Source organism: Mytilus edulis, unplaced genomic scaffold (assembly GCF_963676685.1).
Source record: "Mytilus edulis unplaced genomic scaffold, xbMytEdul2.2 SCAFFOLD_994, whole genome shotgun sequence".
Taxonomy (NCBI): domain Eukaryota; kingdom Metazoa; phylum Mollusca; class Bivalvia; order Mytilida; family Mytilidae; genus Mytilus; species Mytilus edulis.
The window spans coordinates 10423-28947 of record NW_027268709.1 but is presented as its reverse complement, the minus strand read 5'-3'; the positions used below and the strand labels follow the sequence as shown (position 1 = coordinate 28947).

Sequence of the window (18525 nt, the reverse complement as noted above, 5' to 3'; positions counted from 1 at the left end):
TGAGGTGGTGACAGATATAAATAGTGTGGTAATATATAAATATAAATATGATAAAGTGGGTGATACAATATATATATATATAGTGTTGTAATTTGTAAATACAGTGTGGTGAAGAATATACAGAATAGCGATTATATATACAGTGTGGTGATATATAAGCAAAGTGGTGGTTTACATATATACTGTGTGGTGACAAATATAAACAGTATGGTTATTGGTTTAACCAGTGTCGTGGTAGACATATAAACAAAGTGGTGATGGATATATACAGAGGGATGACACGTATCAATAGTGTGTTGAATGATATGTATGTTAAGTGTAGTTATATGTACTATTAGTGTTGTTATAGATATATACAGTGTGGTTGTTGATATATATAGTGTGGGGATATCAAATATAATCATGACAGTTTGGTAGATCTGTATGAACAAAAGCTCAGTAAATAAAATAACCTCAATCAATTCACTTCTTTCCTCTAGATATACCAACTGTTTGTGAAGCCGTTTTTTTCATGACTCAGCTTCCTCTTCTTCTAAATATGATGATTATTCTGGCAAGTTGCGTATGATTAAAATAAATAGTCAAAATGAAAAGCAGTTTACTTCTCAACTTGTACCTTTTTCTTACTTCCTTTCCATCAAAATCCATCCAGGTCTACTGTAGAATAGCAATCTGAAAAAATACATATAAAAAATGACATTAAAATTTCAGCAAATCAAATGATATTCTACCATATCAACAGACTGTTATATAAAGCCCATGCTAACTTGCTAACATATATAAAAGCTGATTTAAAAAGAGGGACGAAAGATACCAGAGGGACAGAAAAACTCATAAATCGAAAAATAAACTGACAAAGCCTGGCTAAAAATTAAAAAGACAAACAGACAAACAATAGAACACAAGACACAACATAGAAAGCTAAAGAATAAGCAACACAAACCCCAACAAAAACTAGGGGTGATCTCAGATGCTTCTGAAGGGTAAGCAGATCCTACTCCACATAACTTTCTAATACAAATGGTCAATAAAAAAAAAACTAATATGTAATAGATCTATATAGTACAAGGAAAGACATATTTATTTTTGAGATTGTGGTGATAATTGCATTGTGTGAAGAGTGTGACAACAGATATAAAGTATGTGGGGATAGAAATACATATTGTGAGTATGGTGTTGGGTAAATAAAGTGTGGTGATAGGTATAGTATGGTGATAGAAATGTAAAATGTGGCGATAGATTTGAACAATGAAGTGATAGATGTATTCAGTGTGGTGATCGATAAACAAGTGAAACTGCGAGCTACTGCTCACTGATGATACCCCCGCAGCAAGTGGATAATATTAATAGTGTAAAAATATGCAAGTGTTCGGTAAACAGGAAGTTGTCGAATGATGAATCTGAAAACGCATCACACGGTATAGCTGACTTATAAAAATCCTGAAACCAAATTTCAGAAATCCTTGTATTGTAGTTACTGAGAAAATGTGACGAAAATTTTGAACTTGGTTATCATGTGTAAAACCATACAAGTGTTCGGTAAACAGGAAGTTGTCGAGTGATGAATCTGAAAACGCATCACACGGTATAGCTGACTTATATAAATCGTGAAACCAAATTTCAGAAATCCTTGTATTGTAGTTCCTGAGAAAAATGTGACGAAAATTTTCAACTTGGCTATCATGTGTAAAATCAGACAAGTGTTTGGTAAACAGGAAGTTGTCAAGTGATGAATCTGAAAACGCATCACACTGTATGGCTGACATATATAAATGTTGATACCAAATTACAGAAAGGGTGGATGTGTAGTTCCTGAGAACTAGAGGCTCTAAAGAGCCTGTGTCGCTCACCTTGGTCTATGTGCATATTAAACAAAGGACACAAATGGATTCATGACAAAATTGTATTTTTGGTGATGGTGATGTGTTTGAAGTTCTTACTTTACTGAACGATTTTGCTTCTTACAATTATATCTATCATGAACTTTGCCCATTAGTAACAGAGAACTATATTTGGTAAAAATTTACATAAATTTACCAAATTAATGAAAATTGTTAAAAATTGACTATAAAGGGCAATAACTCCTTAAGGGGTCAATTGACCATTTAGGTCATGTTGACTTATTTGTAGATCTTACTTTGCTGAACATTATTGCTGTTTACAGTTTATCGCAATCTATAATAGTATTCAAGATAACCAAAAACGGCAAAATTTCTTTAAAAATTACCAATTGGAGGGCAGCAACCTAACAACCAGTTGTCCAATTCATCTGAAAAATTCAGGGCAGATAGATATTGACAATTTAACTTCTTGTCAGATTTGCTCTAGATGCTTTGGTTTCATAGTTATAAGCAAAAAACTGCATTTTACCCCTATGTTCTATTTTTAGCCGTGGCGGCCATCTTGGTTGAATGGCCAGGTCATCGGACACATTTTTCAAACTAGATACCCCAAAGATGATTGTGGCCTAGTAGTTTCAGTGGAGATTTTGTAAAAGATTACTTAGATTTATGAAAAATGGTTAAAGATTGACTATAAAGGGCAATAACTCCTAAAGGGGTCAACTGACCATTTTGGTCATGTTGACTTATTTGTAGATCTTACTTTGCTGAACATTATTGCTGTTTACAATTTATCTCTATCTATCATAATATTCAAGATAATAACCAAAAACAGCAAAATTTCCTCAAAATTACCAATTCAGGGGCAGCAACCCAACAACCGATGACCGATTCATCTGAAAATTTCAGGGCAGATAGTTCTTGACCTGATAAACATTTTTATCCCATGTCAGATTTCCTCAAAATGCTTTGGTTTTTGAGTTATAAGCCAAAAACTGCATTTTACCCCTATGTTCTATTTTTAGCGGTGGTGGCCATCTTGGTTGGTTGACCAGGTCACGCCACACATTTTTTAAACTAGATACCCCAAAGATGATTGTGGCCAAGTTTGGATTAATTTGGCCAAGTAGTTTCAGAGGAGAAGATTTTGTAAAAGATTACTTTAATTTACGAAAAATGGTTAAAAATTGACTATAAAGGGCAATAACTCCTAAACGGGTCAACTGACCATTTTGGTCATGTTGACTTATTTGTAGATCTTACTTTGCTGAACATTATTGCTGTTTACAGTTTATCTCTATCTATAATAATATTCAAGATAATAACCAAAAACAGCAAAATTTCCTCAAAATTACCAATTCAGGGGCAGCAACCCAACAACCGATTGACCGATTCATCTGAAAATTTTAGGGCAGATAGATCTTGACCTGATAAACATTTTAATCCCATGTCAGATTTCCTCAAAATGCTTTGGTTTTTGAGTTATAAGCCAAAAACTGCATTTTACCCCTTTGTTCTATTTTTAGCCGTGGCGGCCATCTTGGTTGGTTGACCAGGTCACGCCACACATTTTTTAAACTAGATACCCCAAAGATGATTGTGGCCAAGTTTGGATTAATTTGGCCAAGTAGTTTCAGAGGAGAAGATTTTTGTAAAAGATTACTTTAATTAACGAAAAATGGTTAAAAATTGACTATAAAGGGCAATAACTCCTAAACGGGTCAACTGACCATTTTGGTCATGTTGACTTATTTGTAGATCTTACTTTGCTGAACATTATTGCTGTTTACAGTTTATCTCTAACTATAATAATATTCAAGATAATAACCAAAAACAGCAAAATTTCTTCAAAATTACCAATTCAGGGGCAGCAACCCAACAACCGATTGACCGATTCATCTGAAAATTTCAGGGCAGATAGATCTTGACCTGATTAACATTTTTACCCCATGTCAGATTTGCTCTAAATGCTTTGGTTTTTGAGTTATTAGCCAAAAACTGCATTTTACCCCTATGTTCTATTTTTAGCCGTGGCGGCCATCTTGGTTGGTTGACCGGGGTCACGCCACACATTTTTTAAACTAGATACCCCAATGATGATTGTGGCCAAGTTTGGTTTGATTTGGCCCAGTAGTTTCAGAGGAGAAGATTTTTGTAAAAGTTAACGACGACGGACGACGACGACGGACGACGGACGCCAAGTGATGAGAAAAGCTCACTTGGCCCTTCGGGCCAGGTGAGCTAAAAATGTGACGAAAGTTTCATGGGACGGACTGACTGACGGACGGACTGATGGACGGACAGACAGACAGAGGTAAAACAGTATACCCCCCCCCCCTTTTTAAAGCGGGGGGTATAAAAGCGGGGGTATAAAAACAGTATACCCCCCCTTTTTAAAGCGGGGGTATAATTAAGTACAGTGATGATATATAGTAAGGTGATATAGATTTATATTGAGGTGATATATATATTTATTAATATGGTGTTATATATTTAGTGAGTTGATAGTTTATATATACAGTGAGGTGATTGTGATCAATAAAAATATAAACATCTTTGGTGGTAAATATGTATAGCATTGTATAAAGTGGTGATTTTTAAACCGAATGGTGATATTTATAAAAAGTGTATTGATAGAAATATAGAGTAGTAATAGATTCATAGAATCTATTTTCAGTTATATTAAAATCTATCAGCCATCAAACTGCCTTCCCATTTTTGCTATGTCAGATTTCAGAACTTTTAATCAGACTGCATATCTATATGACAATTATGAGATTGCCAACAATGAGCATTTCACATTTTTATTCATAATCTCATCAACCTTCATGTACTCACTCAACACTGAAGGGCTAGGGTTAGAAAACTCCTAATGCAATTCTTGACCCAAGTATAAAGTCTGTTCTGCTTCTTCTTATTTCCACACTTTCTCTCCCTATCCTCCTCTGTTAAAGCAGGTGTGTCACATTCTTCACCTTTAAAACATGACAAAGAGAAATACATATATATAGTATAGTATATAAAGGTAGTATAATACAAGATGAGTGCTCACCTAATTTTACATGTTTTAATTTTGCTATAATCTTAATCAATTACCCTATACCCTATACTATTATATTATGGCAAGGACAGGGTGTACTCACTAGAATGAAGTTTATTCAAAAAAAATGTGTTTTTATGCTGCTACCAAGAATGACCCCTTGTCAGTAACTTTGTGTTTTCATATACATGATATATATATTAATGAATACACAATTTGTTTGGGCTATTTTCTCCTACTGTTTTTTTTAGCTTTCCCTTTAATATTTTTCAGGATGTTTATAAAATTAAATAAGGTGTGCATGGCATATTATTTCGTTTTTCATTAAATAATCTTAATATGGCAGGTAGTTGGACAAAGCCATTTATCAGGAATAGCCTCGGTAGTTGTTATGGACATCTGACCTGTTAAAAACAGTATAAAAACACCGTTCATTAAAAACATGCCTCGCTAGTTGTTATGGACATCTGACCTGTAAAATACAGTATAAAAACACCATTTATCAAAAACTAGCCTCCGTAGTTGTTATGGACATCTGACCTGTAAAATACAAATATAAAAACACCATTTATCAAAAACCAGCTTCGCTAGTTGTTATGGACATCTGACCTGTAAAATACAGTATAAATCCCCCATTTATCAAAAACCTGCCTCGGTAGTTGTAATGGACATCTGACCTGTAAAATACAGTATAAAAACACCATTTATCAAAAACCAGCCTCGCTAGTTGTTATGGACATCTGACCTGTAAAATGCAGTATAAAAAACACCATTTATCAAAAACATGCCTCGCTAGTTGTTATTGACATCTGACTTGTAAAACACAGTATATAAACACTATTTATCAAAAACCAGCCTCGCTAGTTGTTATGGACATCTTAACCTGTAAAATACAGTATAAAAACACCATTTATCAAAAACCAGCCTCGCTAGTTGTTATGGGACATCTGACCTGTAAAATACAATATAAAAACACCATTTATCAAAAACCAGGCCTCGCTAGTTGTTATAGACATCTGACCTGTAAAATGCAGTATAAAAACACCATTTATCAAAAAACATGCCTCGCTAGTTGTTATGGACATCTGACTTGTAAAATACAGTATAAAAACACCATTTATCAAAAACCAGCCTCACTAGTTGTTATTGACATCTGACCTGTAAAATACAGTATAAAAAACACCATTTATCAAAAACCAGCCTCGCTAGTTGTTATGGACATCTGACCTGTAAAATGCAGTATAAAAACACCATTTATCAAAAACAGCCTCGCTAGTTGTTATGGACATCTGACCTGTAAAATGCAGTATAAAAACACCATTTATCAAAAACCAGCCTCGCTAGTTGTTATGGACATCTGACCTGTAAAATGCAGTATAAAAACACCATTTATTAAAAACCAGCCTCGCTAGTTGTTATGGACATCTGACCTGTAAAATGCAGTATAAAAACACCATTTATCAAAAACCAGCCTCGCTAGTTGTTATAGACATCTGACCTGTAAAATGCAGTATAAAAACACCATTTATCAAAAAACATGCCTCGCTAGTTGTTATGGACATCTGACCTGTAAAATACAGTATAAAAACACCATTTATTAAAAACCTGCCTCACTAGTTGTTATTGACATCTGACCTGTAAAATACAGTATAAAAACACCATTTATCAAAAACCAGCCTCGCTAGTTGTTATTGACATCTGACCTGTAAAATGCAGTATAAAAACACCATTTATCAAAAACCAGCCTCGGTAGTTGTTATGGACATCTGACCTGTAAAATACAGTATAAAAACACCATTTATCAAAAAACATGCCTCGCTAGTTGTTATGGACATCTGACCTGTAAAATACAGTATAAAAACACCATTTATCAAAAAACATGCCTCGCTAGTTGTTATTGACATCTGACCTGTAAAATGCAGTATAAAAACACCATTTATCAAAAACCAGCCTCGCTAGTTGTTATTGACATCTGACCTGTAAAATGCAGTATAAAAACACCATTTATCAAAAACCAGCCTCGGTAGTTGTTATGGACATCTGACCTGTAAAATGCAGTATAAAAACACCATTTATCAAAAACCAGCCTCGCTAGTTGTTATTGACATCTGACCTGTAAAATGCAGTATAAAAACACCATTTATTAAAAACCAGCCTCGCTAGTTGTTATGGACATCTGACCTGTAAAATGCAGTATAAAAACACCATTTATCAAAAAACATGCCTCGCTAGTTGTTATGGACATCTGACTTGTAAATCACAGTATATAAACACCATTTATCAAAAACATGCCTCGCTAGTTGTTATGGACATCTGACTTGTAAAACACAGTATATAAACACCATTTATCAAAAACCAGCCTCGGTAGTTGTTATGGATATCTGACCTGTAAAATGCAGTATAAAAACACCATTTATCAAAAACATGCATCGCTAGTTGTTATGGACATCTGACTTGTAAAACACAGTTAAGAAACACCATTTATCAAAAACCAGCCTCGGTAGTTGTAATGGACATCTGACCTGTAAAATGCAGTATAAAAACACCATTTATCAAAAACATGCCTCGCTAGTTGTTATGGCCATCTGACTTGTAAAACACAGTATATAAACACCATTTATCAAAAACCAGCCTCGGTAGTTGTTATGGACATCTGACCTGTAAAATACAGTATAAAAACACCATTTATCAAAAAACAGCCTCGCTAGTTGTTATGGACATCTGACCTGTAAAATACAAATATAAAAACACCATTTATCAAAAACCAGCCTCGCTAGTTGTTATGGACATCTGACCTGTAAAATACAGTATAATGAGTATAAATCCCCCATTTATCAAAAACCTGCCTCGGTAGTTGTAATGGACATCTGACCTGTAAAATACAGTATAAAAACACCATTTATCAAAAACCAGCCTCGCTAGTTGTTATGGACATCTGACCTGTAAAATACAGTATAAAAACACCATTTATTAAAAACCAGCCTCGCTAGTTGTTATGGACATCTGACCTGTAAAATACAGTATAAAAACACCATTTATCAAAAACCAGCCTCGCTAGTTGTTATTGACATCTGACCTGTAAAATACAGTATAAAAACACCATTTATCAAAAACATGCCTCGCTAGTTGTTATGGACATCTGACCTGTAAAATGCAGTATAAAAACACCATTTATCAAAAAAACATGCCTTGCTAGTTGTTATGGACATCTGACTTGTAAAACACAGTATATAAACACTATTTATCAAAAACCAGCCTCGCTAGTTGTTATGGACATCTTACCTGTAAAATACAGTATAAAAACACCATTTATCAAAAACCAGCCTCGGTAGTTGTTATGGACATCTGACCTGTAAAATACAATATAAAAACAGCATTTATCAAAAACCAGCCTCGCTAGTTGTTATGGACATCTGACCTGTAAAATGCAGTATAAAAACACCATTTATCAAAAACCAGCCTCGCTAGTTGTTATGGACATCTGACCTGTAAAATACAAATATAAAAACACCATTTATCAAAAACCAGCCTCGCTAGTTGTTATGGACATCTGACCTGTAAAATACAGTATAAATCCCCCATTTATCAAAACCTGCCTTGGTAGTTGTAATGGACATCTGACCTGTAAAATACAGTATAAAAACACCATTTATCAAAAACCAGCCTCACTAGTTGTTATGGACATCTGACCTGTAAAATATTGTATAAAAACACCAATTATCAGAAACATGCCTCGCTAGTTGTTATGGACATCTGACCTGTTACATTGTATATCCCCATTTGTCAAGATCATGTCTCAGTAGTTGTGTTGGAATCTGACCTCCTAAAGAAAGTTTAAAAACATTGTTAATCAAGAACATGTCTAGCTAAGTGTCATAGACATCTGATCTCCTAAATTTTTAAGCTATTTTTACAGTATATACACCTGATTTATCAAAAACATGCCTTTGGTTGTTGTCCACCTTAACAGTGTAAAGAGATTGCTTCCCTGAGCAAATGTGGAAGGTACTTAGTTAGGCATTAGTGGTTGAGCTAAGGAAGTACTGCTTTAGCTCAGTCAGTTAATGTGCTGCCTTGTAATACAGAAGTCCCAGGGTCGTGTCCTGATGAAGGCAAGCATTTTTTAACAGAAATTCATACTGTTACAACAGTATAAAAAACCCTTTTATTACTAACATGTGTTGGTAGTTGTTATAGATATCAGACCTCCTAGAAACAGAATTAAAAAAAACCTTTTATTATGAACATGTCTCAGTAGTTGTTATTGATATCTGACCTCCTAAATACAGTGTAAAAAAGCAGACCAGGCCTTGTTAGTTGTCGGATTCATGAACATGTGGCCATTCCGTATTTAGCCAAATTTTACCTATCTCCCTTGCCTTTCGGTACCCTTGTAATGGGATTGCTTTCCTTCACTTGTAAGCCCAGACGGTCAACGCGTTGTCTTGTAAGACAGAGGTCCTTATGCAACTGCAAGTTTTGGAGACGAGAAATTTTAAAATGAAATATGGCACCATGATCTCCGGTTACATAAGTTGGCGCCCAATAATAAAAACCTTTCTTTTGAATACATGTTATCTTCATACAATGAATGAGTAGATGTGTCTATGTTACTTAATCATCTTTTGTTGTCCATACACATCTTTTCAAATGTACAATTCTCACCGCTTCAAACTGTTTCGCCATTTTGTGTGCTCTTTGATAAAAACTATGTTTCAATCCCGTATACTGTAGTCTTATTCTATCTCCAACAAAAAAGAGTTCAGAAAGTAGGCGTGTTTTATTTCAAGTAGGCGGGACCAAAAACCTGCCTCGCTAGTTGCCGGCCTCACTAGTTCCGAAATAGTGCTCACCAAATTTCACCCCGGAAACCTGTTTTTGTAATGACATTGTAAGCCAATTTTCAACACGAAGTTTGCAAATTTGACGTTTCAGCCATTTAAGCCTATATTTTACACTGCAATGATAAAAGCCTCTCGCTTCGATTTTTAAAATTGCTCAGGAACCTGTATTTTTTCAACAACAGCCATTATGTTTCGTTTAAATGGTGTATATTGTTGTGTATATTCATTTTCTGCCCCGGCAACCTGTCTATCACTTAAATTAAAATTAAAAAATACACATTTTTTCAAAATTCCCTATCATTTTAATGTACTTTCCGTAACCCGTATCCGATTTCTTTAGTATAATATTCAAATAAGCAAAGTGGCATTGATTTCTGGATATGATATTGGCACTTACAAAATTGTCAAATGTTCTAGGTTTGATTTTTCTCTTGGGTTTACTTTTAACAAGAAAATCGTCGGGATTAATAGCTGGGACCAACCCCTCAACCACTTTGTACAGAAATACAAGCCGTTGACTTGTTCTTCTTGTTTGTAGGTTGTCTAGTTCTAACTCGGCTAGCATTTCTGCAGACCTGTAGTCACCTGTAATGAAACTGGCTGCTCTGCGTTGTATTCTTTCCAATCGATTTATATCATGTTGTATATATGGGTCCCATAGTATGGCTCCATATTCCATAGTTGATCGTACTAGTGATATATATGCAGTCTTTTTGCAATCTTTTGGCCAGAAGCGTAGATTTCTTATTAGAAAGCCTAGCGTCGAATTGTCTTTCGTGGATACATTTGAGATATGCGTGGTCCATTTAAGGTCTTTTATCTTTCTTTCTTTTCTTCGTATGAGCTTCCTTTTATAAGGAACATCCCTAAACGGGTAATATTAAAATATTCAAAAGGGGGAGAAACAGGGATAACATATATTACATCAAGGTAAAATCCAATGGTGGTGCGCTATACATTGATAGTGAAATGTAAAAAATCATAGTAGATAAAATATACAATGATATAGATAAAAATGATAAAACCAATCTACAGAAGGTCATATTATAACCCAAATAATAAGTCCTTCGTTTTACCAGCAAATAGCTTTCTTAAAATGATATAAATACTAGAACACACCCGCGAAATCGCGGGCATTCAGAGCGTGGTTGAAAGTATGTAAAGTGTTGTAGGAAGAATTTTGTAAAATATTTAATGACTTGAGAATTTTAGGAAAAGTATCAAAAGTCATAGGTACTTGGGGACATGAAAAAGTATTTTGTATCCCTCCTCCTATTTCCAAAATTCCCAATTTTTGGTTTTCTATTTATTTCATTATGAACATACATTTAGTATATTATGAACATTCAAGGCAGGAGCCTGTAATTCTGTGGTTGTCGTTTGTTTATGTGTTATATATTTGTTTTTTGTACACACATAAGGCCGTTAGTTTTCTCATAAGGCTGAGTCATTTGAATTGTTTTACATTGCCATTTCGTGGCCTTTTATATCTGACTATGGGTATTGACTTTGCTCATTGTTGAAGGCCGTAAGGTGACCTAAAGTTGTTAATTTCGGTGTCATTTTGGTCTCTTATGGAGAGCTGTCTCATTGGCAATCATACCACATCTTTTTTTTTTGTAATCAGTGAATTTATGTAAAGGATTTAAAGACTGGAGAATTTCAGAAAAAGGTATCAAAAGTCATAGGTACTTTGGGACAGGACAATTGTTTTTCTCGCCCGGCTCCTCCTTTTCCCCCAAAAAAATGTTCTCTATTAATTACCCAAAATGAGGTCTTCTCGTTTAATAGTATTGATAACACATGGATAATTTTAGCGCTTAACTGTATATTATGAACATTCATAAAGGGGGGTGGTGGTGTCGTAGGGTTCCTGATCCCGACATCCCGGTCTTACATGTACAAACATGAAATCCCGAGGTCCCGAATTTAATAAGAATTAAATATCCCGTCATCCCGAAATTCCGATCTTAAAAGCACCCGATCCCGACGTCCCGAAAAGGTCCTGCAACCCCCCCCCCCCCCCCTCTCATTATTTACTATAAAGTGTATTTTGTTTTTACTTTTAATTCTCAGTTTAATAATCGATCCACGGCGGTCATTGATATATTATACAGACCATCTCTATCTAATAAACTCTGTGACTGCCGTGGATAGTTAACTTGAAAATGATATCAGACAGAAAATACTCTTTATTCGTAGTATACATGTATGTCAAAGGTATATAGAAAAACGCAAACCGGAAGTCTAATATGACTTAAAATTTCGTCCAATGACGGAAACATATCCGGACGCCTTTTTCTCGTTTTTCTTCCAAAATAACTCAATCTGAATAACCATATGAATGGATGACAAATATGACTATCCACTGTACCGATATGACATAGATACATGACGATTGATTTATTGTGGAAGGAAGAGAAGCGACACCCAAAATGAGGTCTATCTTTTAATAGTATAGAAGATAAAGCACTTGTTACAGAATAGTTAGAACGATATATGTACAGTAACATTCATTAGAGTTCAAAAAGTTATCTGATATTTCTCTTTTCCATTGTCTATGTTTCACCATCCAATAATCAGGGCCGTAACTACATTGAGGCAAATGAGGCAAATGCCTCATGTTTGAAATTTCAAAAAAAAAAAAAAACTTAAACAAAAGATTGTCTTAATATCGAATTGTTTTCATGGAAGTGTCTAGCAAGAAGCAAGTTATCTTCACTCTCTGGTGTCGCCCCTGCATGTTTTTCGTGATCCTAGTTTCTATTTACTTTTAGTTTTCAGAGTTGATGGTCTATTGTTTTGTACTTCTATGTGACTGTCCCGGGTTTGTGATGATTTTCATTTGTAAACGTGTGGTTTTGCAATGTACCATGCCCACCGATGTCCAGATATTGTGTGAGAAAATATTTTAAGAATATACGATGCTACGAGACACACAAAAAAAATGGTCGTTTCTGCATGGAGAATTGAACTTGATATCAAAGAATACAAAACTGGCTTTTTTCATGGGGGTAGATAAAACTAGAAAGCTGACATGGTTTAAATTAAATAAGGTCACCAATTTCCTGGATTCAAATAATTTGGGGAAAAAAAACAATAATGTATTGCCATATGACCTTTGCCATTGAAGGGTTTAACTTGCATTAAGTCATGTTCAGACCCTCTAACAGAAAATAAAGGAATATGGAGTAAATGTGCACGAAACATAATCGCACAGAGTCAATGCATAGAAAAAATTCTAAAAGACAATGGTCAAAGTTGCTGGAGGGTCTTCAACAATAAAAGAATCAATAATACCGTAAAACAGGGTCAAGATGGTCCCTAGTGTCGACTGAAGCAGTACTAATACTTAAAGTACAATCTGTCACTATATTTAAATCTAGTCATAAAACACAACCATAGTCTAAGCACAATAAAATGAAGACAAAAACAGACAGACAGATCCTGTATTAATGAATTACGATTTTTGCTTTATCCCTGAAACTTTCAGAATGCACGATTTTTCGTAATTTTTCTTAGAGCTTCTGGGGGCCAAACCCCTCGTCAAAATTTGTTCGCCTCGCTCCGCTCGGCGAATATATTTTGCCTCACTATAAGAAGAGGCTAGTTACCACCCTGCAATTCTTAATGGCAATTGTCAGCCGTCTAGCTTTTTCAGAAGAGATAATCTTTGGTAATGTATTTTGAAACAGAAGTGTAAGGGTTTTCAGTTGAAGAATTAACTCTTCTTTGAATCCAAGTTGTTTGGTATATTTTGTACAGTCCAGTACAAGTTGCGTAACTGCTAGTTTATGTCAAACAGTAGTTTCCATGTTCCAGGAGGATATTTTTCAGTCACAAGTTGTTTAATAGGGGTGAAGTATTCTTTTCTCTCACTGCCTAGAACAGGACACGTTGTTAGTACATGTAAGATATCCTCTATTTCCCTGTGGCATCATAGCGCTGGAGGCATGTGGGGTTAATTGTATATATTGGCTGAACTTGTGTTTGTCAGCTTGCACCATTTATGTCCCTGTCAGCATCCTTACTTTAGTTGTGGCTTTTCTTATTTCTTACATGTTTTGACCTACGGAGTCCCATACAGGATGTGCATGTTGATTCTGCAATGCCAAATTTGAGGTTCAGAAATTTTAAAGATGACATTTGCTGAGCTTCCTCTTTTGAGTCTGAGGGTCCAGAAGGAGGAGATTTCTGTTTTTACTAATTTCTTCCAAGATAGTTTCGATGGAATTGTAGTGTTTTTGTCTAAGATGTCTGGTAGATTGTATTTTGATAGTAATAAGCGGCAGTTTGAAAGAAGAAGCTATTGTTGTTGTCATAGTTCACTGCAATTTGTCTGTTGGAGCAGATTGTAAGGGAGTGTAGAAATGTTAATTTCCTCTTGTGAATTTCTGCTTCTACCGAGAGAATTTCCTTTTGTGAATTTCTGCTTCTACCGGGAGAACCCGGCGGTTTTGCTGTCCTCGTGGCAAGCGTTGTATTGCACCACGCAGTGTACCAATATGGAACCTCTCCAAAATCTGAATCTGAGGTTTTTGTTAGAGAAATGATTTCAAGGCCATATAGTAGTCTTGGTCACAGGCGCTTGGGTATATGATGCAGATTTTTTTTTTGGATGATTAAAATATTCAATTTTCTATATTTATAATACATATCTATCACTTCTGTGCATGTCTCACCTAGTTTCGAGTGATTTAAACGACCCAGAGAAAATACCCAATTTTACTATCCATACTATTATAATAAACAAATAGTATGGATAGTAAAATTGGGTATTTTCTCTGGGTCGTTTTAAATCACTCGAAACTAGGTGAGACATGCACAGAAGTGATAGATATGTATTATAAATATAGAAAATTGAATATATTTATCAGCAATAAAAATAAAAAACAAATCTGCATCATATACCCAAGCGCCTGTGGTCATGGTAGCAAATGTTAAAAATCTGCTTAAACCAAACCAAAAAGGACCATATCTGGAAAGGAAGCAGAGCTTTGCATGAGGGAGACACATACTCCATTATTAAAACAATATTGAACTTCGTTATGCATATAAGAAAGATATACATTAATTTGATACAATCAATTAATCTTTACAAAGGTGACTGTTGACAGTTCATTGTGTGTAACAATAAACACAAATTTAAATGTATCTGAGGCCACAACTATTTCAGTTTTAGTTTCTTTCTCAGATTTATACAACACCAGAGTTACAATAAAAACATTTAAATTCAACTAAGGTAAAATATACATCGATATTTGCCCAATTAAATATGCAACTATAGTTGCGAGCAAGCCTGATTATTCCGGTATCAATTGAAGAAAAAAACTTATGATATTGAAGAACCAATAATTATGTTGATATTTCGATTTTCTTCTCTTGCAGCATCCCTGTCTCTACGTCTCTCATCTCTGGGTCTGTCTCTACGCCTGATCTCAATGACTTTCGTTTCTTTCATGCTCTCTATAGGACTTTGATCTTCTTTCTTCTTTCTGAGATCCTCTCTGAAACACTAAAACGTATTTTTACGTGGCCTAATGAGTTAGAACCACGAAAACATTTAAGCATTAATCTAAAATTTGCACCAATAGGTAATATGTAAGTTTTTATTTATTTATTTATTTAGTATTCCCTGCTTTTATCTCTCTCTTTTATTGTTCACAACATATAGAATATAAAGAGTTGGGCAATCCAATTTCTGTCGCATTGTTGCAATTGAAGAATTCTAGAAACGGCCGGGAAATGTGTCAAAGATACAAAATTCGAACATTGCCATGAGCAGAAAACAGCCCCAATGCCACAGATGGTTCTTTAAAAATGCCCAAAAATTGCACACCCGGAGATTTGGTTTAGCTGGCCCTTACACAAAATGTATACTACATTGTAGTTTGGCGAAATGAACAATGTATTCATATGATTTGCTTCAGCAGAACGTCTACATGGCCAATCTATTGTCCTCATAACAGCCCAGAACAGTTAAAGTAATATAGTTACGAACTGAACAATCCATAGCAGTTATAGGCACTTGACCTTATTCTATTAAAATCAAAATTGTAAATAGTGGTACACAGAAAGATTGTTACCATAGATGGACAGAAGGACGGACACACTAATTACATCTGAGAATTACATGCTCGTAAATTAATTTTTCGAATAATTTTCTCGTATTCCTTAAAAAAAAGTATGGAATTTTGAAAGAACATACGCGTGTATCTTTCCTTTAACAAATCCAATAAACGCGCGTATGAAAAAATTGTTGTAAACACATATTTTATTTACACTCCTTTAAATAATACAAATCTAAGTATCATTCAATGTTTTCTATTAAAACTATATTGCACTTCTCTTTCAGAAAATGTAAAAATCGTGATACACTACGCTTTAACTTGCCCACAACTTAGTGTACTCAACACTGTTCTCAATCCAAAAGTGGTGAAGACTCATGAACAGGAATACACTGATGTTCTCAATCCAGAAGTGTTGAAGACTCATGAACAGGAATATACTGATGTTCTTAATCCAGAAGTGATGAAGACTCATAAACAGGAATACACTTATGTTCTTAAACCAAAGTGTTGAAGACTCATGAACAGGATTTCACGAATGTACTTAATCCAGAAGTGTTGAAGACTCATGGACAGGATTTCACTGATGTTCTTAATCTAGAAGTGTTGAAGACTCATGAACAGGAATACACTGATGTTCTTAATCCAGAAGTGTTGAAGACTCATGAACAGTTATACACTGATGTTCTTAATCCAGAAGTGTTGAAGACTCATGAACAGGAATACACTAATGTTCTTAATCCAGAAGTGTTGAAGACTCATGAACAGGAATACACTGATGTTCTTAATCCAGAAGTGTTGAAGACTCATGAACAGGAATACACTGATGTTCTTAATCCAGAAGTGTTGAAGACTCATGAACAGGATTTCACTGATGTTCTTAATCCAGAAGTGTTGAAGACTAATGAACAGGATTTCACTGATGTTCTTAATCCAGAAGTGTTGAAGACTCATGAACAGGAATACACTGATGATCAACTTGTTCAAACAGAAACGCATTTTGATATTCTTCATTTTTATCGGAATTTTTAAAATACTATTGGAGCAAATTCAAGTTACAGAACTCACTAAGTATTATATAGACAAGAAGTTTAGTCCTGTACACCGAAGCTTATTTGGCTCTAGGAAGTCTACGCCAGTGCTCGTATTGTTTACTACATGGACTGCAACAAAAGACAAATATTTGTGCCATAACAATACAGTTAAGAACTGGAAATCTTTGTCACCGTTTGTCACGCCCGTTTTGTTTTCGGACGAGGAGTTTGTAAGGGGCGAAGCTGAATCAAAAGGATGGAGAGTTCTGCCTGTAAAACAATCTACCATTGGCTTGCCGATCTTAAAATATATGTACATGGAAATTCAAAAATCTTTCTCATCTTCATTTGTTGCTTATTCAAATTCAGACATTCTTTTCACAGATTCAATAGTGAAAACTTTAATGATGGTTTCGCAAAGTAATTTATCAAAAACTAATGAATTATTGCTGACCGGGAGAAGAATAAATGTTGTAAATGTGACAGCAATTGAAGCATCGTCTTTTAAAGGTATTCTAAAAGCCTCTGAAAGAGGAGAACTATATGCTGGGGATGCACTCGACTATTTCATAACAACAAGTGGGTATCCTTGGAAGGACGCACCGGATTTAGTCGTTGGACGACCTGGATTTGATAACTGGATTGTTGCAAATGCAAGATTGATGAATTTTTCAGTTATAGATACGACCGAAACAATTATTGCTGTTCATCAGACGACAGAAGCCGGAAATAAAGAAGCCCACCAACAACATAATGTATCATATAATATAGAGTTACAGGAAAAGTTTAATGAACGACTCAGATATAATCTGGGTGTAACAAGTTGTATGAAGTACAAAACTGAAAATTCCAAAAACGGTTCTGTAAAACTTATGAAAAAGTCTATCAATCCAAGCTGCTTTCCAATTCTATTGACCAACTCAATGATAGAAATGGCCAAGAAAATCAACAGATTGAGAAAAGAACAACAAGAACAGAGTAGAAATAAGACACAAACTGTAAAGTAAAAAGAAATAGGTAAATTGAGCAGCTAGATATAGCTACAAATAAAGACATATATTTAATACATGTATTCTCTGCTACAAAAGTGAGAAAATATTTAAATTAATATCTAAATGTCATCGAATTTGAGACCATCTGATCGCATTTTTTTTTAATTCGCAAAAGTAGCCCTTTTTATGTGTACAGCAATATGGGCTGTGAAAGTCGTACTCGTACATGTTTCTAATTTGAAGATTACCACAACCCCCTTACAACCATTTATTCAACCTGTATCAAATGGACATATAACCATACATGACTGAACTAGAACTTCCCTTCATCAATTTAAATGGACTAGCCCTTTAATCAATGACTACAGGAGACCAACTTATGAGAAAAAATCACATTAGTCGCAGGGGCGGATCCAGCCATTTTAAAAGGGGGGGGGGGGGGTTCCTAACCCAGGACAAAGGGGGGTTCCAATCACATGTTCCCATTGAAATACATTGATCGTCCAAAAAAAAGGGGGGTTCCAACCCCTGGAACCCCCCCCCCCCCCCCCCCCCCCCCCCCTCTGGATCCGCGCCTGAGTCGTTAAGACAAAACAAATTGAAGTGACGTTCTAAAGGGGTTGAACTTTTTTTTTTAACAAGCGTGTATACAAAGAAACAAACTTAACCAGGAAAACTTAACATTGAACAATGAAACCGAGGTCAA

General features: G+C 35.1%; 1 protein-coding gene and 1 long non-coding RNA gene across 2 annotated transcripts; one reads left to right on the top strand and one right to left on the bottom strand.

Moving 5' to 3' along the window:
• Positions 1-475: 475 nt before the first annotated feature.
• Positions 476-9726, bottom strand: LOC139508241 (uncharacterized). Its single transcript, XR_011661141.1, has 3 exons — positions 9547-9726; positions 4680-4816; positions 476-672 (listed from the first exon to the last, which is right to left on the bottom strand). It is a non-coding gene; the product is annotated as an uncharacterized lncRNA (long non-coding RNA).
• Positions 9727-16085: 6359 nt separating this feature from the next.
• On the top strand, positions 16086-17950 carry LOC139508242 (uncharacterized). The gene has a single exon (XM_071295944.1). The coding sequence runs from the start codon at positions 16746-16748 to the stop codon at positions 17832-17834; it is 1089 nt and encodes a 362-aa protein (XP_071152045.1). The 5' UTR covers positions 16086-16745; the 3' UTR covers positions 17835-17950.
• Positions 17951-18525: the final 575 nt, after the last annotated feature.